We start from the raw sequence: 24,221 nt of genomic DNA, 5'->3' as shown, positions 1-24,221 counted from the left end.
ATAATATCTCATGATGAGTTATGGCTTTGAACAGTAGGAGTTCGTGTTCATGTTGATGCAAGATATTTCTGGTACTCAGTCACTGACTGCATCAGAGGAAGACTCAGGTTTGGGATAAGGAAAAATTATGGGAACAGCAGTGATTCTAGTTATTACAGCCTTAGCTCCCCGTTATACAGCAGCCCCTGCTCAGAACACGACTTTGTTGATCCTTCTAAAAAGAATAGAATGACACCAAGAAGAAAAAGTAAAGAGGAGGCTAGTAACTCTGCTCTGGAAATTAGCCCTGAGATGACAATTAACATAAAGAACATAAGAAATAGGAGCAGGAGTAGGCCATCTGGCCCATCAAGTCTGCTCTACCATTCAATAAGATCATGGCTGATCAAGCTGTGGTCTCAGCTCCTCCTGCCTGCCTCTCACCCAAAACCCTTCTACCTGTGTCTTAAATATATTTCAGCATTCTGACTGGTTGCACCATTCTCTGCGATGCAGGGGCCACTGCACATAATTGGATAAAGCTGCAGAAAGTTGCAAACTCAGTCAGTTCCATCATGAGCAATCGCCTCCTCAACATCAAGGACATCTTCCAAAGGTGGTATCTGTCTCTAAGGTGCCCCATCACCTACCCTCTTCTCATTGCTACCATGAAGGAGGTGGTACAGGTACCTGAAGGCACACACTCAACATGTCAGGAACAGCTTCTTCCCCTCTGCCATCAGATTTCTGAATGGACAATGAACCTATGTACACCCCTCACTTTATATATATTTTTCTTTTTTTTGCTCGCTTCCAGCAGTACACACACACACACACACACGTGTGTGTATATATTTATATGTATTGCAATGTACTGCTGCCGCAAAATTACTTATGCCAATGATATTAACCCTGATCCTGACGGAAGACAATCATATCGCAGATGTTGGAGATGTCTTGGCAACAGATCTAGGATGAAAAATTTATACTATTTCAGTCTGAGGAGTGAGGTAGGGTATGGTGTTGAAATTAGACCCAGGGACACCAGGCACCTGCTGACTTCTTGGTTATGATGAGCTGTAGAAGTTCTGACTCAAGTTGGTTATGGATGTCATCTTGGCAAATTGTTAACATCATCTCCTCTAGTTCGAGGTCCTGAGTTTAATTAATTTGTTTATATGCAATTAAGCCCAGTACATTACCTTTTGGTGTTGTGATGGCATCACTTGGGTCCTCTTTTGTGACCCACTTTGGGCTTTAAAGATCCCATGGCACAAATCAGCGAATCCTCTCAGTACTCTTACCAACATTTTTCAATACCACTAAAAACAAATTAGCTGGTCGTTATTCCATTCTTGCCTGTGTGAAGCTGTTATATGCAAGTTAACCATTGCATTAACCCATGCAGCAGGAACGGCTAAACACTTCAAAAACTCTAACATGGAAGACAAAGAGGCTGCAGATGCTGGAATCCAGAACCAAACTGGAACACTGGAAGAATCCAGCCAATCAAGTAGCATCTGTGGAGGCAAAGATCTCACATTTCAGATCAAACCCCTGCATCAACACTGAGCAGGAACAGGAAAGATTACCTGAGTATGGTAGAACAGAAAGGGTGGGAGAGAGGCTGATCGGTGGAGAACCACATGGAGACTGATGCATGGAGAAAACTGGGCAGACTATCAGATGTTCATTGACCCAATGAGTCTTTCCAACATTCTGCTTTTGTTCCTAGCTGTAACACATCCCAGTGATGTATTGTGTTGTGTATTTAATATTTCAGTAAGATTTCAGTGATGCTGTACATATATATTAATTGGTTAGGCATTCTTGTTCATTAAATAATTCATTATGAGTTATACGTATAAATAAATGAATTGCACACGTCATCACGCTACCAGGTGGTATGCCCGCACCTCGTTTAAAGTAAAGAAAAAAGTTAGACCTGCATTCCCAGGCTCCCGTATCTTCCTTCAAATTAGTTTAACATTTAGAAGTTACAAAATAATGGCTGCCTTTCAAATCGTGAATCAGTACATGGAATTACGATGTTGTGGCCGTTAGAGATTTAGCTGTCACAAGACCAGGGTTGGCTCCTTGATGTTCCAGGTTCAGGTGTTTCAGAAGAGACAGAGAGGTAAAAAAGGTGGGGGGATGGTGTTGTTAATTCGGGATAGTATCACAGCTGCAGAAAGGAAGAATGTTCTCGAGGGATTGTCTACTGAGCCAGGGCACCTCCGTCATGCAAAATGTTTTAAAAGGGTGGAATTTGTTAGTTGTATCCAGGAAGGATTCCTGGCACAATATGTAGACAGGAAACTTACTGGATCCAGTACCAGGTAATGAACCTAGTCAGGTGACAGATATTTCAGTGGGAGAGCATCACAAGGGTAGTAACCACAACTGTGCCTGATCTTTAGCATAGCCATGGACAATGACAGGATCAGAAGAAATGGCAAAGTATTTAATTGGAAGAGGGTTAATTATGATGGCATTAGGCATGAATTTAGGAGTATAAATTGGGAAAATGTACAGTAGAAGTGCGGTGGTTGTTTAGGGATCACCTGCACTGGGTTCTGGACAGGTTTCTCCCACTGAGACAGGAAAAAGATGGTACGGAGAAGGAACAATGGCTGACAAGAGAGGAAACATTTAATCAGGGGGAAGAAGGAAGTATACTTAAGGTTTCAGAAGCAAAAATCAGACAGGGTTCTTGAGAACTATAAGATAGCCCAGATGGAGCTTAAGAAGGAACCTAGGAGAGCTAGAAGAGGAAATGAGATGTCCTTGGCAAGTAGCTTTAAGGAAAACCCCAAGGCATTTTACACATATGTGAAGAACAGAAGGTTGAATACAGCCACCCAGGAGAAAGGTGCTGGAGTCGGTGCACTCCACAGGAGGCAGAGTGGCACAGCATCCAATCTGGAGTCAGTATTCCCCCCAGGGTTCGCTTGGCAGAAGACAAGCTGTATTGTGGTTGACTGCAGATTTCAGCAACATTCATGGACTCAGGGTCTTGGTCTACATTGTTTTTTTGTGTGACTGTATTTTACTGATATAGTACTTATACATGTACTGTAGTGTATGTGCCTTGTATTGTGTATGACTGCTGCTGCTCTGTTTTGCACCTTGCCCCAGAGTAACATTTTTTTGTTTGGCTGTATTCGTGGGTATTCATGAATGGTTGAACAACAATTAAACTTGAACTTGAACATGACTGGAGTGAGGGCAGGATTGCTCAGAGGAAACATGTGCCTAAGGTTGGAGGAGATAGGAGAGGTCCTTAATGAATACTTTGCTTCAGTACTCACCATTGAAAGTGACCTTGATAAATGTGAGGTCAGTTTAGTACAGGGTAATATGCTGGAGCATGTTGAGAATACAAAAGAGGCAGTTATAGTGTATTTAATATTTCAGTAATATTTGAGTAATATTGTAAATATATTGCTTGATTAAGCATTCATTCTTTACATAATTAATTATGGGTTATGTGCAAGTACATGAATGGTATACATCATTACGCTACTACATCATAAGTGCGCAACCTCATTAAAAGTAAAACTGTGAATAGACATGTTATTCAAGGCTTACGTGTTTTTCTTTTGATTAGTTTTATGTTTTGGATTTACAAAACATAACAGTGGCAACAAGGTAGTTTTAAAACAAACCCAAGACGATTACCTACCTATTGAAGTGCAGTACATTTTTTCTTCACAAGAGGGAGAGAGTGACATTCTAGGTAAAAACAAAGCACAGCATGTTTTTTTTCTCTTCGGAAGCGCAGTGAGATGTTCGAGTTTTAAAAAAACGTAGAAAATGGACGAAATTCACGGGTTCATAACCATTAAGTACCGGGTGATCATAATTGTAAATTTAAAAAACAGAAATGTCTGGCTACATCAGAAAGATAGACGCGTTTGATAACACAACAGATAACTGGATATTGTACACTGAATGAATTGAGCAGTATTTTAAAGCAAATAAAATAGCCAATGCAAAGTGAGTGCTAGTTTTGCTGAGTGCATAGTTTGCTTAGAATTTTGACTGCTCTATCCCGACAAGCCAAAATGAGCTTTGCTGATATTGTGAAAGTAATGCAGGTACATTTACACTGAGACCATTTTTGATTGCAGAATGCTTTAGGTTTCATAAGCAGAATCAAAAAGAAGGGGGTGTCCATTTCAGTTTATCTGGCTGAATTGAAGAGATTGTCTGAGCATTGTCAGTTCTGTGATGGGCTTCATGATGCACTGAGAGGTTGTCTAGTTTGTGAAATCTTTCAAGAAAGCATTCAAAAACAGCTTTTGAACTGAAGCACAACTTACATTTAAAAGAGCTGTTGAAATTGCTCTTTCAATGGAAACAGCAGACAGAAACACAATCAAGTTGCAGTCAGGAATGAAAGTGGGTGTGAACAACAATGCGAGGTCTAAACAGAAAACTGCCTGTCCAAACAAATTGTATCACTGTTGCGGCAGAGTCTCACATACACCAGACCAATGCAGGTTTAAAGGTAAAATTTGCAGAAAATGCCACAAAGTACGATACATATAATGAGCACTTTGGGCAGACAAAAATAAATAGACTGCTCAGAGAAGAGATAAAGATTAAAAATCAAGTTTCAGCTTCAAAAGCAGCACTAATCTGCATGCTGTTGATGAAAAATCTGAAAATTATGAGAGTGATGCAGGACTGCGTAGCCTTGAGATTTACAATGTGAAAGGAAACAACAGACAAACAATATGGCTTACACCAGAAGTGAACGGGACATTAATTAAAATGGAATTGGACACTGGCTCAGCTGTTTCAGTCATTCCACAAATGAGTTTGAACGGCATTTCAAAGATACTGAAATGAAGCTTGCAGATACCGAACTAAGAACTTATACTGGAGAAAAGATAACTGGTGGGAATGACATTTGTAATAGTAAAGTACAATAATCAACAAGCCACAGTGGGCTTGTATATGGTAATAACAGGAGGGCCAGCATTGTGGGGCCATGATTGACTGAGACAACTACAACTTGATTGAAGATCCATCCACCATTTGCATGCCACATCTCCTACAACAGAGTCAACTGAAAGTGAACTAAGAAAGGTACTGGATGAGATAACAGCAGTGTTCAAGGATGGCATTGGATAACTCAAACATATCAAGGGTAAAATAGTGTTAAATGAAAATGCCACACCCATGTTTTACAAAGCCCGTCTGGTTTCTTATACCATCCGTGATACGTAGCCAGTGAGCTAGATCACATGAAGGCTTAAGAAGTTCCTTTCAAGGTTTAGCGGAGCCCATAAGCAACACCAGTGGGCCCAGTAGCCAAGAAGAATGGCCTGTCAGAATTTGCGGTGACTTTAAGGTCACCATCAACCCAGTTCTGAAAGTAGATCAATACCCTCTGCCCAGGATAGAGAATATCTTTGCAAAATTATCTGGAGGGAAACATTTCAGCAAAGTGGACTTAGCTACATATGAGGATGGAAGAAGAGTCCAAAGTGTGTGTCAGTACAGTAAGTTTATTTGTGGACCTGCACTCTGGTTGAAAGCTATAGACCAGGTGCTGCAAGGCTGTCCAGGCACCCAGTGTTACCTGGATGGCATCATTGTTACTGGTGAGGATGACAAGAAACAACTCCAAAACCTCAAGACGAGTGTTAAAAAGATTAGAAGATTATTGGCTCAGAGCACAATTCAACAAGAGTGAATTCTTTAAACCAACTACCATTTACTCTGGTCGCCCCATTGATGCACAAGCGTTACACAAGTACGCTGAGAAAATTCAGGCTGTAGTAGATTCCCCAAGGCCAAAGGACGTGTCACAGTTTTCTCCCTCATGAAAATTGAAAGTCTAACTTTTATAACAGGCATAATCCAAAGGAGAACCAGAAAAGACCCCAAACTGTCTCAGATCTACATGGCTACCCAAAATGGCTGGAATGTGCTGCAGAAATTCTAGTTCCCCCATTTTTATCAGCACCATGATGAACTTGCCCTTGACAGAGGTTGCTTATGTCGGGTTTGAGAGTTGTTGTACCATCCAAGCTAAGAGCTAAAGTGTTGGAGGAGCTACGTATATGCTGGTCATCTAGGCATGGTTGAAATGGAAGTGTTGGTTTGAAGCTTTGGCTGGTGGCCTGGGATAGATCAGCAGATCAAGCAGTTTGCCATGCATTATTCGGCATGCCAACAGATTCAGAAGCTTCCAAGAGTAGCGCCTCTCCTTCCTGGGAATGGCCTGTATTGCCTTGGCAGAGGATTCATCTGGATTTTGCTGGACCATTCATGGGCACAAATTTCTTGGTAGTAGAGGATGCAGCTACAAAGTGGCAAGAAGAGTTCCCAATAGCCTCCACGACAGTCGCACACACTGTTGATGTGTTGGGAAGCCGCTTCTGAAGGACTGGTGTTCGAGAACACTTAGTCAGTGAGAATGGACGGCAGTTTGTTGTGGAACAGTTTCAGTCATTCCTGAAAATGAATAGAATAAGACATATTACATCTACACCATATCACTCAGCTACAAATGGCTCGGTGGAAAGGTTTGTCCAGAGTCGAAAGAACACACTGTGAGCAATGTCAGCAGAACACACTACAATGACACTGAATCAGAAGCTCACCAAATTCCATCTTGCATATCATAATGCAGCACACTTCACAACCAACAACTCCCCAGCTATGCTGTTCCTAGGTCGTCCCTTGCTCGGATCTTTTCAAACCCAATCTCAGAAGGAGTATGCAGGACAAACAGCTGAGATAAATTGAGGGCTTCTCGAACAAGGAGGTTCGATGTTTCACTCGTGGACAAGCAGTCCTGGTGAGGTATGACAGAGGTGATTAAAAGTGGGTACTTGGAAAGATTAAGGACTGAACTGGACCACTCTCCTACACAGTGGAGATTGTGCCTAATGTCATCTGGAGATGACACATCAATCAGTTAAGGAAAGCAAGGTCAATTGTTAGAGAAGAAAGATGTCCGCAGCTGTCAGAACCTTTTCCTGCAGTCCCAGAGGCAATGCCTACAAACACCACAGAGGAGGCCCCAGAACCTGAAATTGTTTCACAGTCACAAGTCTCACCTGCCGAGCAGAGTGACCCCCCTTGTCAGGAAAGATGTTATTCCACGAGAGTAAGAAATCCTCCACAGTGATTAAATCTTTAGGCCTGTTTAGAGAGCAATACATTATATATTTGAGTTGAGATGCATTCGATATTGAGTGGGAGTTTACAACTGAGCAAGGAGGAGTGTTGCTGATTTAATATTTCAGTAATATTTGAATAATATAGTAAACATGTTGTTTGATTAAGCATTTTTTGTTGTTTAAATAACTCATTACGGGTTATACTGTATGTACAAAGTCTTTAAATGGTATATGTCATTACGCCACCACATCATAAGTGCACGCCTCACTAAAAGTAAAATGAAGAGTATGCACATTATTTTGGGCTCCCATGTTGTCCTTTCAATTAGCATTATGTTTTGGAGTTACAAAACATGACAGCAGTGTTGGAGTGGAGGCCAAATTGAAAAGAGTGATGAATACAAGACTGAAGGAGTTATATTTGAATGCATGCAATATCTGGAATAAGATAGGTGACCTTGCAGCATAGTTAGAGATTGGTAGGTATAACAATCGTGGGCATCACTGAATCGTGGCTGAAGGAGATTAAAGTTGGGAATTTCTCGTCCAAGGATACATATTGTATTGAAAGGACAGACAGGTAAGCAGAGGGGGTGAGGTGGCTCTTTTGGTAAAAAATTAAATCAAATCCTTAGAAAGATGTGATGTAGGATCAGAATATGTAGAATGCTTGTAAGTAGTGTTAAGAAACAGCAAGATATAAAAAACCCTGATGGGAGTTATACACAGGCCTCCAAACTAGCCAAGATGTATGGTACAAATTACAACAGGAGTTAGAAAAAGCATGTAAAAATGACAATATTACCATAGTCATGGTGGATTTCAATATGCAGGTAGATTGGGAAAATTAGGTTGATGCTGGATCCCAAGAGAAGGAATTTGTAGAATGCCCATGAGATGGCTTTCTAGAGCAGCTCATGGTTGAGCTCACTAAGGAAAAGACAATTTTGGAGTTGGTGTTGTGTAATGAACCAGATTTAATTAGGGAGTTTAAGGTGAATGAACCCTCAGGAGGCAGTGATCAAATTATGATAGAATTCACCCTGCGATTTGAGTGTGAGAAGCAAAAATCAGATGCATCAGTATTTCAGTGGAGTTAAAGGAACTACAGGGGCATGAGAGAGGAGCTGGCCAAAGTTGATTGGAAGGGGACACTAGCAGGGATGATGGCAGAACTGCAATGGCTGGAGTTTCTGAAAAAAATTCAGAAAGTACAGGATAGATTCATACCAAAGAAGTAGTATTTCAAAAGGAGGATGAGGCATCCATGGATGACAAGATAAGTCAAAGACAGCATAAAAGGAAAAGAGAGGGCATAAAATATAGTAAAAATTATTAGGAAGCTAGAGGATTAGGAAGCTATTAGAAACCAACAGAAGGCAACTAAAAGAGCAATAAGGAAAAAAAAGATGAAATATGAAGGTAGGTTAGACAAAGGAGAATCTGTGAATATTGTTTACTTGGATTTTCAGAAGAAAATAAGGCTGCTTGACAAGATCAGATCCTATGTTATTACAGGAAAGATACTAGTATCGATAGAAGATTAGCTGACTGGCAGGAGGCAAAGAGTGGGAATGACAGGGGTCTTTCCTGCTTGGATGCCGGTGACAAGTGGTGTGCTGTAGGGCTCTGTGTTAGGACTGCTTCTTTCCATGTTATATGTCAATGATTTGAATGATGGAATTAATGGTTTGTGGGCAAGCTTGCAGATGATACAAAGATAGGTAGAGGGGCAGGTAGTGTTGTGGAAGCAAGGATTCTGCAGATGGACAGACAAATTAGGAGAATGGGCAAAGAAGTGGCAGATGGAATATATCGTAGGGAGGTGTATGGTCATGCACTTTGGTAGAAGGAATAAAAACATAGGCTATTTTCGAAGTAGGGAGCAAATTCAGAAATCAGAGGTGCGAAGGAACTTAGGAGTCCTCTGGCAGGATTTCTTAAAGGTTAAAAGTATTGTGACCAAGATGGCTCTGGAGACATACAGCAACATTTTGCGGGCAGCTCACTAAACTACCACAATTCAACTAGATCTATTTCTTCTGAACTATGATCTCTGCAATCCAAAGCTAGTAATTTCCCTTTAAGAAATGTACTTTCAAACCATCCAAAACAAACTGGTAATTTTACAATCTCCTGAAGCACACAGTTGACACAGTTCCCAATGATAGGATCTTCCAGAAAGTCATGAAGCACAAGATCCATGGAAACTTGGTTGGGTAGATTTGGAATTGCCTTGCCCACAGAAGACAGAGAATGGTGGTAGTGCAGCATATTCTGCCTGGCGGTTGGTGATCAGTGGTCTTCCACGGGGATCTGTTCTGGGACCCCTGCTTTTTGTGTTTTTATAAATGATTTGGATGAAGAAGTGTAATGGTGAGTTAGTAAGTTTTCAGATGACATGAAGGTTGTAGGTGTTGTGGATAGTTTAAAAAGTTGTCATACTGTAGGTTACAGACTGGATGCAGAGCTGGGTGGATGGTGATATAGTTTAGTCCAGATAAGTGTGAAGTGATACACTTTGGAAGATTGAATATGAAGGCTGAGTACAGAGTTAATGGCAGGATTCTTGGCAGTGTAGAGGAATATGAGGGATCTTGGGATCCATGTCCATCGATCCCTCAAAGTTGCCATATAAGCTGATAGGCTGGCTAAGAAGGTGTATGGTGTGTTGGCCTTCCTTAGTTGGGGGACGGAGTTCGAGGCACAAGGTAATATCACAGCTCTATAAAACTCTGATTAGTCCACACTTGGAATATTGTGTTCAGTTCTGGTCATCTCATTATAGGAAGGTCATGGAAGTTTTAGAGAGGGTGCAGAGGTGATTTACTTGGATACTGCCTGGATTGGAGGGCATATCTTATGAGGAAAAGTAGAGCGAGCTAGGACTTTTCTCTTTGGAGAGACAGAGAATGAGAAGCAACTTGACAGAGGTGTGTAAAATTCTGTGAGGCATAGATAGTGTGGCCATCCAGCACCTTTTTCCCAGGACTCCAATAGCCAAAACTAGAGGACACTCATTTAAGGTGCGTTGAGGAAGGTTTAAGGGAGATGTCAGAGGTAGTTTTTTTTTCACACTGAGAGTGATGGAAACCTGGAATGCAATGCCGAGGTTGGTGTAGAGTCTGGTACAATAGGGACATTTGAGAGACTTTTAGATGGGCACATGGATTTAAGAAAAGTGGAGTATTATGGACTATGTAGGATGGAAGGGATGGATTAATTGTGGAGCAGGTTTATATAGGTCGGCACAACATCGTGGGCTGTACTGTTCTATACTCTGTGTTCTAAATGCAAGACTTCCAATCTTTCTGATCTTTTCAGTCAATACTCTTAGGAGGGTAAAATTCTACCAGCTGATCTATCAACAAGAAGTTTTGGAGTTAGAGGAGAAATAGAAGGAAAAAAGAGGCCTCCCATGTGGTGGAGACCACTTGACCGATGTAGACAATGAGCCAGTCACTGACGGGGAGGCAAAGGTGTGCCAGTGGCAATTAACCCTGCTGTACGTCAGAGAGTGGATACACCAGCAGTGCCCCACACAGATCACTGAACCGCCAGCTTTCTGAACTTCTGAGTTCTGAACAACTAGCCCTTCAGCACATGAGTGGATGCTCACACTTTCAGACTTTCACATCAGCCAGCTGGATCTACTTCACAGAGACTTCAGCACTACCGTGAAGTGTGAGGGATCTCTAGCTCACACTGGCTCTCAGCCAACAGATTTACCTCTTGGGATATTTAGTGGGATGTAAGTCTGCATTAGTTGCAGTGGATAGGGTCAAAGTTGCTATAGCTATTCATTAAATACAATAGAGTCATTTTGGCAGACACCAGAATAGGCAGGGACTATATGCAGGGAGATGGGATTAGTTAGGATGGCATGATGTTCAACATAGGCAATGTGGACTGAAGGGACTGCCTCTATACTGTACTGTTCTATGTTTGATATTTGCAGAGACTAAGTAAAGGAAAGCTACAACTGGGCTTTTAATTACTATCACAATCATTTTCCATTTCTAAAAGAAACTAATTATAAATCTGAGACACCAGAGATTCCACAGATGCTGGAGGAATTCAGTAGGGTCAGGCAGCATCTATGGAGAGGAATAAACAGTCAATGTTTTGGGCTGAGACCCTTCATCAGGACTTCATCAGTAGTTTATTAGGGAAATAATTTAATCAACCAACAGACACAGCAAAAGATCCTTCTGGTTTCTCAGAGAACAGCCAGATAGACTCATAAATTACTCCACGGAAGGTGTGTTCTGATATTACAGAACCAGAGAACTGTCATTCCTGTTTAAATGGTACAGTAACAAAAATATTTGGCAATAATATTGTCCTGAAGCATTAATAATGATTGGAACTGAAAGTCTATGCAGTTACAATGCCGATGCAAGAAAGTTATAAACTTAACAGTATTTTGTCCTCTTAATTTTCCCAATTTACTAAGTTAGTAGAATAAATGACTGCTTCATTAATCAGAAACATAAGACTCTACAAGATGTGGTCCTAAGATTGAGATACAAAGAAATCAACAGACTCTCCTCTAATGCTGCATAAGGGAAGATTTGATCAAGGTACAAAATTGGAAATCATGACATCACTTTCCACTAACGAAGGCTACGTTATGGCAGATCTACCACCCTGATGCCATGACTCACCTGCTCAGTCAAAGTCCCAATGTCCAGTGAAGGCTCTGGTCTAATTCAGTGTTGGCATCTTCCACTCGATACCTGATATCAATGATCAATAAGTGCCTTTCTTTACATACATCAGTTCTTGGGTGTGTCTCTGTAACAAAGTAGCAAGCAAAACCGCTATAAAATGTGATTACATTAATTTACCTCAAATGAAAGTCAATTTTTCTTTGTAACAAATTGCAACCACACTAGCAATTGAAGAGCAACACACACAAAATGCTGGAGGAACTCAGTCAGTCAGGCAACTTCTATGGAGGGCAAATAAACAGTTGACTTTTCTGGCTGACTGTCTATTTCCTTCCATTGATACTGCCTACTGAGTTCTGCCAACGTTTTGTGTGTGTTGTTCGTGATTTCCAGCAACTATCAGGTTGCCCCTCAGCCTCTGACACTCAGGAGAAATCAATCCAAGTTGTCCAACCTCCCATTATAACTAATGCACTCCAATACAGACAACGTCTTGGTGGCATTCTTCTGTATTTGTTTCCAGAATTGAGTATTTGAGAGTCAAGAGACCAACACAGCCTTTGAAAAAGCAAATGAGATTTGACATGCGTCGTGAATGTGGTGGCTCAACTTGAAGTCGTTTGTGAGCTGAAAGGACAGAATGAGTACGCAATTCATAAGGACAAGGAAACCCAAGAGATACAGCAAAAGCTAGATATAAAGGCGAAGCAAATTCCTAGGACATGAGAGTGATAGATACATGAGAAGAGACAAGTTCCACAGGAGGTCCACAAGACATTAGAGCAGAATTAGGCCATTCAGCCCATCAAGTCTGCTCTGCCATTCCATCATGGCTGATTTATTATCTCTCTCAACCCCATTCTCCTGCCATCTCCCCGTAAATTTTGATGCCTTTACCAATCAAGAACCTATCAACCCCTGCTTTAAATATACCCAATGACTTCACTTCTACAGGCATCTTTCACAATAAATTCCACAGATTCACCAACCTCTGGCTAAAGAAATTCCTTCTCATCTCTGTTCTAAAAGGACATCCATGTATTTTGAGGCTGTGTCCTCTGGTCCTAGATTCCCCCACTATAGGAAACATCCTCTCAAGTCCAAGCTATCTAGGCCTTTCAATATTCGATAGGTCTTAGTGAGATACCCCCTCATTCTTCTGAAGTCCAGCAAGTACAGGCCTAGAGCCATCAAACATTACTCAGTCATTAAACCTTCATTCCTGGGATCATTCTTGTGAACCTGCTCTGGATCCTCTCCAATGCCAGTACATCCTTTCTTAGATAAGGGGCTGAAAACTGCTCACAATACTCCAAGTGTGGTCTGATGAATGCCTTATAAAGCCTCAGCATGAGAGGGTTCAAGTTTAATTGTCATTCAACCATATATGAACACCCAATAGCCAAAAGAAACAGTGGTCTTCCAGGGCTAAGGTGCAATCACAGTAGCAACAGTCACACACAGCATAGGGCACATAAGAGATGTCAGTCAAATACAGTTGTGCAAAGAAAATCCTTGCTTTAATATTCTAATCCTCTAAAATTGAATGCTAATATTGGATTTGCCTTCCTTACCACTGACTCAACCTGCAAGTTATTATTAGGGCATCTTGTACAAAGACACCCAAGTCCCTTTGCACCTCTGATTTCTGAATTTGCTCCATATTTAGAAAATAGTCCATGCCTTTATTCTTTCTACCAAAATGCATGACCATACACTTCCCCACACTATATTCCAACTGCCTCTTCCTTCCCCATTCTGCTAAACTGTCTAAGTCCCTGCTTCCTCAACACTACTTGTCCAGCTGCCTCCTTGTATCATCCACAAGCATGGCCACAAAGCCATCAATTTTGTTATCCATATCATTGACATATAATGTGAAAAGAAACAGTTCCAACACAATCCCTGTGGAACACTACTAGTCCTCAGCAGCCAACTAGAAAAGGCTCCCTTTATTCCCACTCTTTGCTTCCTGCCATTCAACTAAATTTCTAACCATGCTAGTATCTTTCCTGTAATACCAAGTGCTCTTATCTTGTTAAGCAGCCTCATGTGTGGCACCTTGTCAAAGGCCTTCTGAAAATCCAAGTTAACAACATCCACTAACTCTTTTTTTTTATCTATCCCGCTTGTTATTTCGTCAAAGAATTCCAACTGATGTGTCAGGCAAGATTTTCCCTTGAGGAAACCATGCTGACTTTGGCCTATTTTATGATATGCCTCCAAGTACCCTGAAACCTCATCTTTAATATTGGACTGCAATACCTTTCCAACCACTGATTTCAGGCTAACTGGCCGATAATTTCTTGTATCCTTGTCCTGCTTTGGGTAAAAGAGGGGGGCCCTATGGAATAAAACCACCTGAAAGGTTAATGACAACCCAGGAATGTTGTTATTTTTGTTGTGAATAAGGTCGGTATGCCTACTTGTGAATGATGATTGTGTTACATTTAAAGGCAGGCAAGAATTTGAAATCCCAAATAAGCATGAGAACTCAAGGTGAAGTGTGTGATCCTGTTTCATCCTCATGGAAAGGGAAAGCACAATTATTGCAAAGGTGGAGCTTCTAATTGTAATTGGAAGTCCCTCATGGTGAAGACCAGGAAGGAAGCTGGCTCTGTCTGGAAACAATAAACATTTGCTGGACACAAACATGAGAAAATCTGCAGAAGCTGGAAATCCAAAGCAACACGCACAAAATGCTGGAGGAACTCAGCAGGTCAGGCAGCATCCATGGAAATAAATAAACAGCCGGCACTTCGGGACTGAAAAGGAAGGGAAAAGATGCCAGAATAAAATTGTGAGGGGAGGGAAGAGAGGATAGCTGGGATGTGATAGGTGAAGCCAGGTGGGTAGGAAAGGTAAAGGGCAAGAGAGGAAGGAATCTGAGGTGAGGAGAGTGGACCATAGGAGAAAGGGAAGGAGGAGGGGACCCAGGGGGAAGTGATTCTTTGGGGGGACGGTAGGCGGCACCCTAACTTGAGGCACAAGACCAGACCAACCATTAGTAGAGCAAGCACTTCCAAAAAAAAAGGTTGAGATACTGGAACACAGGAAGAACCACAGCTTTGGAGGCAGTGAGTATCTGTCGTCACGTGTCTGAAACTTGGCAATCTCATCCGACCTTACAAAAACAAACAGACTTTATTGGAGATGCATAAATTATCAACCAGGGTTCCCAACAGTTCCCCTTGACTCACGGCATGGAACGAATTCAAGCAATTTAACAGCTGATAAGTCAAGTACACCCTCTCAACTTTCTCTACAGATCTACGAAAAACAGGTCACATAACAATACAGCGCTGGCTGGAATCAAACGGTGAAATAGAACCAATAGTGAACCTGCCGACCCCGAGGATTCCTCTTGAGATGTTCAAAGCGGCCTCGGCTGCATATGTGGGATCAAGAACCATCTTTCGGCATTACGAGACCTTATGTGATTGGTCAATTGAGCTAACTGGAATAGTATAAGGTAGCTTGCCAAAATCCAGCTCTATCCCTACTAACCTTCAGATTCCAATCTGAATCCTTGTCAACGTAATTTTCACTGTTATGATCGTCTTCATCTTTGCTTCGCTGTTCTTTTGCATGCCACTACCATCATTCCATCCGTGTCAACTCACTACCATTGTCAACATCCGATAGGCATTCCCCAGTTTGTGTTAATTTTAAATTTCAACTTAGCCCTGTTAATGATGGATAAATACGTACAGTATGATCTCTATGAGTCTGAAGGTGGTGAAGCCTTGAATTCTAATCCTGCTAAGAAACAGAAACTACAGAAAGTGTGTCAATGCCATGTTATGTGCCTGGAGTATGGTTTTATTCCACTCCTTTCAGATCAGCAACACCACATGTGTCTTATTTGTAATACTGCACTGTCTAATGAAGCCATGAAACCATCAAGATTGCAGGAGCACTTCTATAAAAGACTCCCTGAAAAGGCTACTTATGGTATTACTCAGAATCGTTTGAAAAACATTGCATTCTCGAGTCATTTGCCAAGAAAGCTAAAAATGACCTTGATAGTGGTCTCATTACTGCTTACAACTTTTACTCCCAGCTTCATGAAGGCAAACGTAAAAGAGGCGGACAACAGAAGAGATTCAAAGACATCTTAAAAGCCAACATGAAGAAATGTAACATCGACATCGACAACTGGGAAACCAACGCCAAGGACAGGAAACTCTGGCAAGCCATTATCTGAGAAGGACCAGCAACTTTCGAAGCCAACAGATGTGCAGAATTAGAAGAAAAGAGAAGAAAATGGAAAGAGAGGCAGCAACAACCAAAGCCCGATCTGCCATCTGGAACTACCTGTCCTGAATGCGGAAGAACTTTCAAAGCCAAGATTGGACTCATAAGCCACTTGAGAGCCCATAAGTAGATCTACGGAACGAAGACCATCATCCTCAACCTCGAGGGATAGCTACGACGACAACAATAACTTTTCCAAAATGATAGCAAAGTGTAGAAAATCTCATCAATTGGTGAAAGATTAATAATGTTTGCTGTATCTGAAGTGCCCACCACTGTTCTCAAAATGGATACCAGTATTTAAAAATCAATTCCTCTGAGTAATAACTCTATAGCTAGCCATATTGACAAAATGAGTGAAGACATTAACACTGCACAGAGCTACAAAAAACAGAATTTGGGATACAACTGGATGAGTTAACTGTGCGAGACAACAAAACTTTGCTAATGGCATATAATGGTTTATCAAAAATGGAAAAGTTTATGAAGCGATTTTCTTTTGTAAAAAAGTTAAAAACAAATATCAACAGAGAATCAATCTAGAATGAGCTCCAAATGTATACTGAGGATAAAACCATTTTGATTAGGAACATGATTTCTTATGCAACAGATGGAACACCATATATGACAGGTTTAGTGGTATTTATGAAAAAAGAAATTCTAAGTCTGTTTGCAATTCATTGTGTAATTCATCATTAACATCTCGCAGCCAAAAAACTCAGCCAATGACTTTTTTCAACCATGACCATTGTAATATCTGCGATCAGCGAAATTAAAACTCATCCATTAAATAGCAGAATATTTCACCAGTTATGCCAAGATAATGATGAAGAATTTGAATGCTTGCTTCTTCACATTGAAATGCGTTTGCAGTCAAAAGGCTGCTGCTTAAAACGTTTCTTTGACCTTTTTGCCACTGTGGTTGAATTTTTGCTCAAAGTCAACAAGAGCCTGGGAAACAAGATTGAACTTTTACATGGAGATGTGGTATACCTAGCCAATCCGTATGACAAAATGAACTTTCTAACTATGAAACTGCAGGGTGAGACTATCAATCTATTCCAGGCAAAAAGTGCAGTGTTCACTTTTCTTGTAAAACGTTGGGAGAAGAATGTTCTCACAGTTACCCTGCATGGAAAGTATGGCACTCCCTGTCACAGTGGGTGATTGGCAAGGATACTGCTTACACCTGCAGTCACTGAAGAAGGATTTTCAGAATCAATTCAAGGATTTGAACAATCTGGAAATTCCAGACTGAGTAATTAATTTGCAAGGTGGAAGAACAAGAAGAGAGCTTGCAAGAAGAAATTATTGAAATTCAGTGATGAAGCAGCAAAAATGCTTTTCAAAAATGTTGGTTTTTGTGGTATATGGCTACACTGTCATACAAAGTTTCCTGGTCTTTGGAGAAGAGCCAAACTGCTCTTCATTGCATTTCCATCCTCCTACCTTGTTGAAAGAGGCTTCAGTGCAGTGAACCACACACTCACAAAAAAACAGAAGCTGTTTGGACACTGTTACACATAGGGACTTAAGGCTTTTGCTGTCACAACTTGAACCAGACATTTGAAATCTTGCTAAAAGCCATCAAGCTCAAGGATCACATTGATATTGAAGCTTCTGTGCAGTGTACAGGTACTGTGTAAGCTAGGGTTAAAGATAAATAAAAAATTTAAAGCAGAATCATTTTTCTCATGGTAGCATAAGATAAGACATGTTTTTACACTGGGGGTTCCAGGAAAGTATATTGTGCCTAAGAGGAGTGTTGGCAAGTATGACGGCATTTTGGGGGAGCGTTAGGGTAAAAATGGTTGGCTTATATTCCACTGCCATATATTCATGGACCATTTATGAAGAAAACTGAAACAAATTACTGTCCATTGCAAACAATTGCTTTCAAGCCAGTGAATAATATTCCCAAAAGACATATGACCATAAGACCATAAGATCTAGGAGCAGAATTAGGCCATTTGGCCCATCGAGTCTGCTCTGCCATTTCATCATGTCTGATCCAATTTTCCTCTCAGCCCCAATCTCCTGCCTTATTCCCATGCCTGGAAAAAACAAGAATCTATCAACTTCTGCCTTAAATATACATAAAGACTTGGCCTCCACACCTGTTTGTGGCAAAGAATTCTACAGATTCATCACCCTTTGGCTAAAGAAATTCATCCTCACCTCTATACTAAAAGAATGCCCCACTATTCTGAGGCTGTGTCCTCTGGTCTTAGACTCTTCCACCTCAGGAAATATCCTCTCCACCCATTCTACCAAAGCCTTTCGCCACTCGAAGGGAAATCTTTCAAAGAGGTCACCCCACATTCTTCTGAAATCTAGTGAATACAGGCCCAGAGCCATCAGACATTCTTCATATGACAAGCCATTCAAACCTGGAATCATTTTTGTGAACCTCCTTTGAACCCTCTCCAGTTTCAGCAGATCCTTTTTAAGATAAGGGGCCCAATACTCACAATACTCCAAGTGAGGCCTCACCTGTACTTCATGAAGTCTCAACGTTACATCCTTGCTTTTATATTCTATTCCTCTTGAAATGAATGCTAACATTGCATTTGCCTTCTCACCACAGACTCAACCTACAAAATAACCTTTAAGATATCCTGCACAAGGACTCCCAAGTCCCTCTGCGCCCCAGTTTTTTGTATTTTCTCTCCATTTAGAAATTATTTAACCCTTTCATTAATTTTACCAAAGTGCATGACCATACACTTCCTGACACTGTATTCTATCTGCCATTTCATCGTCCATTCTCCTAATCTGTCGAAATTCTTCAGTAGCCTCTCTACTTTCTCAAAACCACCTGCCCCTCCAGCTATCGTCATATCATCTGCAAACTTTGCAGCAAAGACTTCAATTCCATCATCCAAATCATTGACATATAAAGTAAAATGAATTAGTCCCAACACAGACCCCTGTAGAACACCACTAGCCACCAGCAGTCTGTCAGAAAAAGCTTCCTTTATTCCTTTATTCCCACTCTTTGCCTCCTGCTTGATCTGTGCTAGAATCTTTCCTGTAATATCATGGGCTCGTAGTTTGTTAAGCAGCCTCTTGTGTGGCACCTTGTCAAGGACCTTCTGAAAATCCAAGTACCCAACATCAACCGATTTGCCTTTGTCTATCCTGGTTGTTTCTTCTTCAAAGAATTTGAACAAATTTGTCAGGCAAGATTCTCCCTTGAGGAAATAATGCCGACTGCGGCCTATTTTATCAGGTGACTCCAAGTACCCTAAGATCTAATCCTTAACAATTGACTCCAACATCTTCCTTACCACTGAGGTCAGACTAGCTGGCCTATGTTTTCCTTTCTTCTGTCTCTCTCCCTTCTTGAAGGGTGGAGTGACATTTTTATTCTCCAATCCTCCGGAACCATTCCAGAATCTAGTAATTCTTGAAAGATCATTACTAATACCTCCACAATCTCTTCAGCCACCTCTTTCAGAACATTGGGAAGTATACCATTTGGTCCAAGCGACTTATCTGCCTATAGATTTTCAGTTTCCCAAGAACGTTCTCTCTAGTTATGGTAACTTCACACACTTTATGCTCCCTAGCACCTGGAACTTCCACCATACTGCTAGTTTCTTCCACAGTGGAGACTGATGCAAAATACTTATTCCGTTCATCTGCTATTGTCCCCTATTACTACCTCTCCAGCATAGTTTTCCAGCAGTCCAATATCCACTCTCGCCTTTCTTTTACACTTTATGTATCTGATGAAACTTTTGGTATCCTCTTTAATATTATTGTCTAGGTTACTTTCATATTCCATCTTTACCTTCTTAATGACTTTTTTAGGTGCCTTCTGCTGGTTTTCAAAAGCTTCCCAGTCCTCTAACTTCCCATTAATCTTTGCTTTATTATAAGCTTCTTTCAGAGAAAGTTGTTGCGTTTTCAACACACACACTGAATGTCGTGTCCAAAAAAGATGAAAAGATAGTATTGTCAGATAGTTTGTGCAGGGAGACCTTTCGGAGATTAGTATTTTCTGTGCGAGTTTCATTCTGGTATTGTGTTACCGTATACTCCCTCAATGCACTATGCAATGATTTAACCTGCATAAACAGTATGCAAAACAACTTTTCATCATACCTTGGTACATGTACGTAACATTAATAAACCAATTTAATTTAATTCAATTCCAATTCTATTCATTTAGCGTGGAGGGTCTGTTTCCAAGCAGTGTAACTCTGTGTCTGTGAAACATAGGAAGTTGAATGCAGGTTAATCACATAGCTGTGAATAATCCAGTTCAGAAGGAATTGTGAACTTTATTCAATGGCGACAGTTTATAGTTAGGTCAGAGACAGTTGATGACTCCATCTTCCCCTTGACTGTGAAGATGAAGTAACAATATAAGAAAAACCAATAGTTTACTACAGAGTCAGGTAGTCAAACCTGTATTGTAAGCAGGTAACATCCGTTATTAGAACATAGACATAGAAAACATACAACACAATACAGGCCCTTCAGCCCACAAAGCTGTGCCGAACATGTTCTTACCTTAGAAATTACCTAGGGTTACCCATAGCCCTCTATTTTCCTGAGCTCCATGTACCTGTCCAGGAGTCTCTTAATAGACCCCACCGTATTCGCCTCCACCACCGTCTCCAACAGCCCATTCCACGCACTCACCACACTCTGTGTAAAAAACTTACCCCTGACGTCCAGGGTGAGATTTAGTGGGACCAGGGCCCCTGGGCTGGAGGCCCTGATGGGCCCCTGCCGACGCCATAAAATGCTGTTGTACCAAGCAAAAAAAAGGCAAGAACAAAAGCAAAGTTCATACTGGTCTAAGTATCAAAGCTGTGGACCAAGACATTGGTTTAGTACAATACGTGGGCTATAAGCTTACAGGACTTAAGAGGGAGGACAGAAAGTAATGCAGATTCTTAGTTTGAAGGACAGCATCTAAATCACTCAAAAATTGACCTAGGCTTAGTTGGCTTAGTAAAGTTATGAGGGAGAAGAAGTATGATGTACCCTATCTTAAATCTTTATTTAGCTATCGCTGCACATACCATAGGCCTTATTTCTCAAACAATGCCAAAGCATTTTTATCTAGGTATTTTTCTCAACCATGTGTTCTAAGAAAGGAAAATGGAAATGAGAGACAAAAAGGCCAAGAGAGATGGCACCATGGCAAACTAGGAAACTTGACAATACTCCAACAATCTTTTTGAAAAATGAGATCAAGCACATACTAACCTATTGCTGTGCTGTGTGGCTTGCAGAGTAAAGACCACTTATTACTTACTAGGTTTGTAAACAGTCAATTATTAGCCTATTGCCACAAAAACAGGAACAGCACTGACACACAAGCCTAGATATTTACAAAGTCAGATGCTTGTTTTTTCAAAATGAAAGCCTAGTTCTTCTGGATTTCTTCACAGCAAAGTCCTTGATCAGATCACTAAAATCCAGTTTTCGAACAAGATCACTTTCAAGTGACATCAGAGTAAGATGACTCAGCCTGTCCTGTCCCATTGTGGATCTGAGCCTATGTAGTTGCCGTTATCAGGCCTGCCAAATATGTCACTGGAGCCTCAGACAGCCAGTCCCTTCTCGACCAAAAACTTCACAATCACCAACACTCTTCTCAATACGTCGGTCCAGTAGACACATTCTGACTCGAACTGTTTTTGCAGTTCTGCATCTATTCCTCCGCTGTCAAACGCTAGTGTAACGTAGGTCAGTATCATTTTCCTGTGGTGTTCGCTATTTTCATGCTCTCCTATGTACTCAGCGGCATGTTTCCAGTCGCTAAAGCCAGTTTCGAAGATGGACTGACAGTTACCATCACTGAAGATGCGGCATGCAAAACAAAACACACAGCCGGTGGAAGGGGAATATAAGAGCCATTGCCTTGGTATGTACTCACCATTTACGAGCATGCGTTTGAAGTGAAATTTGGAGAAAAAACGTCTCTGCGGTTTGTATACTCATTCCAAAGCTTTGATATCCACATCCTTATTCTGGCAGGACACAGGCCCTTTCTTAGCCCAGTACACTCGGACTGAATCATCTAACGTTTCCTTTCCCCAGCGAGCAGGATCAGTGCTGTAAGGATCCTCAGTAGCGGTAACATTAACATTAATGGCAGCCTGACTTGGTTGTGCAGAGGCCTCTGTGGTCGGGAATCCCAAAGTCATGCTCTCTGCCTCTTCAACGTTAGCTGCTGACTGTGGCAAGGATGGTGGTCCTGTGCTAACGCTGGTGCTAGTGCCAGCTGTTGAACAAGTCTCCATTTGTCCACCGGTCTCAGACTGTGACAAGAGCGATGGTACTGCTGCATCATCGAGAACAGGTTAAAAAAATTCTGTCAATTTCAATGTCTTTTTTAATGCTTCTTTCTCATGGTCCTCTTTTTCTTGTTTCTTTTATCTGTTCTGTGCTCCACTCTCATATTTTTTTTTGTCCACCATGATGATAGCTACCTATTTTGGGCCCCTCTGCAGCTCGGGCCCCTGGGCTGCAGCCCAGCCTAGCCCTGCCTAAAGTCCGACCCTGCTGACGTCTCCTCTGTACCTACTTCCAAGCACCTTAAAACTGTGCCCTCTCGTGCTAGCCATTTCAGCCCTGGGAAAAAGCCTCTGACTATCCACACGATCAATGCCTCTCATCATTTTACACACCTCTATCAGGTCACATCTCATCCTCCGTCGCTCCAAGGAAAAAAGGCCAAGTTCACTCAACCTCTCATAAAGCATGCTCCCCAATCCAGGCAACATCCTTGTAAATCTCCTCTGCACCCTTTCTATGGTTTCCACATCCTTCCTATAGTGAGGTGACCAGAACTGAGCACAGTACTCCAAGTGGGGTCTGACCAGGGTCCTATAGAGCTGCAACATTACCTCTTGGCTCCTAAACCACGATTGATGAAGGCCGATGCACTGTATGCTTTCTTAACCACTAGAGTCAACCTGTGCAGCAGCTTTGAGTGTCCTATGGACTCGGACCCCAAGATCCCTCTGATCCTCCACACGGCCAAGAGTCTTACCATTAATATTCTGCTATCATATTTGACCTACCAAAATGAACCACCTCACATTTATCTGTGTTGAACTCCATCTGCCACTTCTCAGCCCAGTTTTCAATCCTATCAATGTCCCGCTGTAACTTCTGACAGCCCTCCCCACTATCCACAACACCTCCAACCTTTGTGTCATCAGCAAATTTACTAACCCATCCCTCCACTTCCTCATCCAGGTCATTTATAAAAATCACAAAGAGGAGGGACCCAGAACAGATCCCTGAGGCACACCACTGGTCACCGACCTCCATGCTTTTATTGTTTCATGAGACCATAAAACCATATGAGAAAGGAGGAGGAGTAGGCCATTCAGCCCTTCAAGCTTGCTCATAGTTCATATCTGACCCAACTTTCTTCCTTGACTTTTTCTTCATTCACTAACTAACCTCAGCTTCGATAAAGACCATAAGACATAGGAGCAGAATTAGGAAGTTGGGCTCAAAGAGTCTGCTCTGCCATATGATCATGGCTGATTTATTTCCCTCTCAACTTCATTCTCCTTACTAATCAAGAATAACCTTAGATGTCCTTACTAATCAAGAACCTATCAACCTCCGCTTTAAATAAATTCAATGACTTGCCCTCCATGGCCATCTGTGGCAATGAGTTCTGCAGATTCACCATTGTCTGGTTAAAGAAATCACTCCTCATCTCTGTCCTAAAGGGACGTCCTTCTATTCTGATGCTGTGCCTTCTGGTCCTAGACTCTCCCACTATTGGAAACATTCTCTTTCAATGCTTGGTAGATTTCAGTGAAATCACCCCTCATGCTTCTGAACTCTCACGAGTACACGCCCTGGGCCATTAACTGTTCTTCATACCTTTTCTTTCCCAGAATCAATTTCATAAGCCTCCCCTGGACCCGCTCCAATGTGAGCACATCCTTTCAAAGACAGATTGGAAAGTTCAGCTTGCACAACTCTCTGGGGCAAGGATTTCCAAAGATTCCACTGAGGGAAGAAAGTCTTCTATATCTTTACAAATGGACTCCCCAATTCTGAGACCACATCTTCTAGTCTGTACTCTCCATCCAACAAGGAGAAACAATCTCCGAGCAACCTCCATGTCAAGTTGCCTCAAAATATTTTGTGTTTTCTACAAGGTTTCCAGTCATTCTTC

The 24,221-nt window shown here is 41.5% G+C and overlaps 1 protein-coding gene across 8 annotated transcripts in view; it reads right to left on the bottom strand.

The window, feature by feature from the left end:
* The window catches only part of kcnj1b (potassium inwardly rectifying channel subfamily J member 1b), an 89,353-nt gene that overhangs the window by 3,963 nt on the left and 61,169 nt on the right, over positions 1-24,221 (bottom strand). For 3 of the 8 annotated variants that reach the window (XM_063038762.1, XM_063038761.1, XM_063038766.1), the window contains 3 exons: positions 11,789-11,918; positions 7,059-7,143; positions 3,665-3,714 (listed from right to left, as the gene is read on the bottom strand). The exons of 1 other annotated variant lie outside the window; for it this stretch is intronic. In XM_063038762.1, coding sequence (XP_062894832.1) covers positions 3,665-3,713 — 49 coding nt within the window. In that variant the 5' untranslated portion in view covers position 3,714; positions 7,059-7,143; positions 11,789-11,918. Of the gene's footprint in view, positions 1-3,664; positions 3,715-7,058; positions 7,144-11,788; positions 11,919-14,796; positions 14,919-24,221 lie in introns of all 8 variants that reach the window. 4 more of the 8 variants (XM_063038765.1, XM_063038769.1, XM_063038764.1 and 1 more) reach the window with 4 other exon arrangements.

Source organism: Mobula hypostoma, chromosome X2 (assembly GCF_963921235.1).
Source record: "Mobula hypostoma chromosome X2, sMobHyp1.1, whole genome shotgun sequence".
Taxonomy (NCBI): domain Eukaryota; kingdom Metazoa; phylum Chordata; class Chondrichthyes; order Myliobatiformes; family Myliobatidae; genus Mobula; species Mobula hypostoma.
Note: the sequence above shows the minus strand (reverse complement) of the source record. Positions and strands in the feature narration are given on the sequence as shown.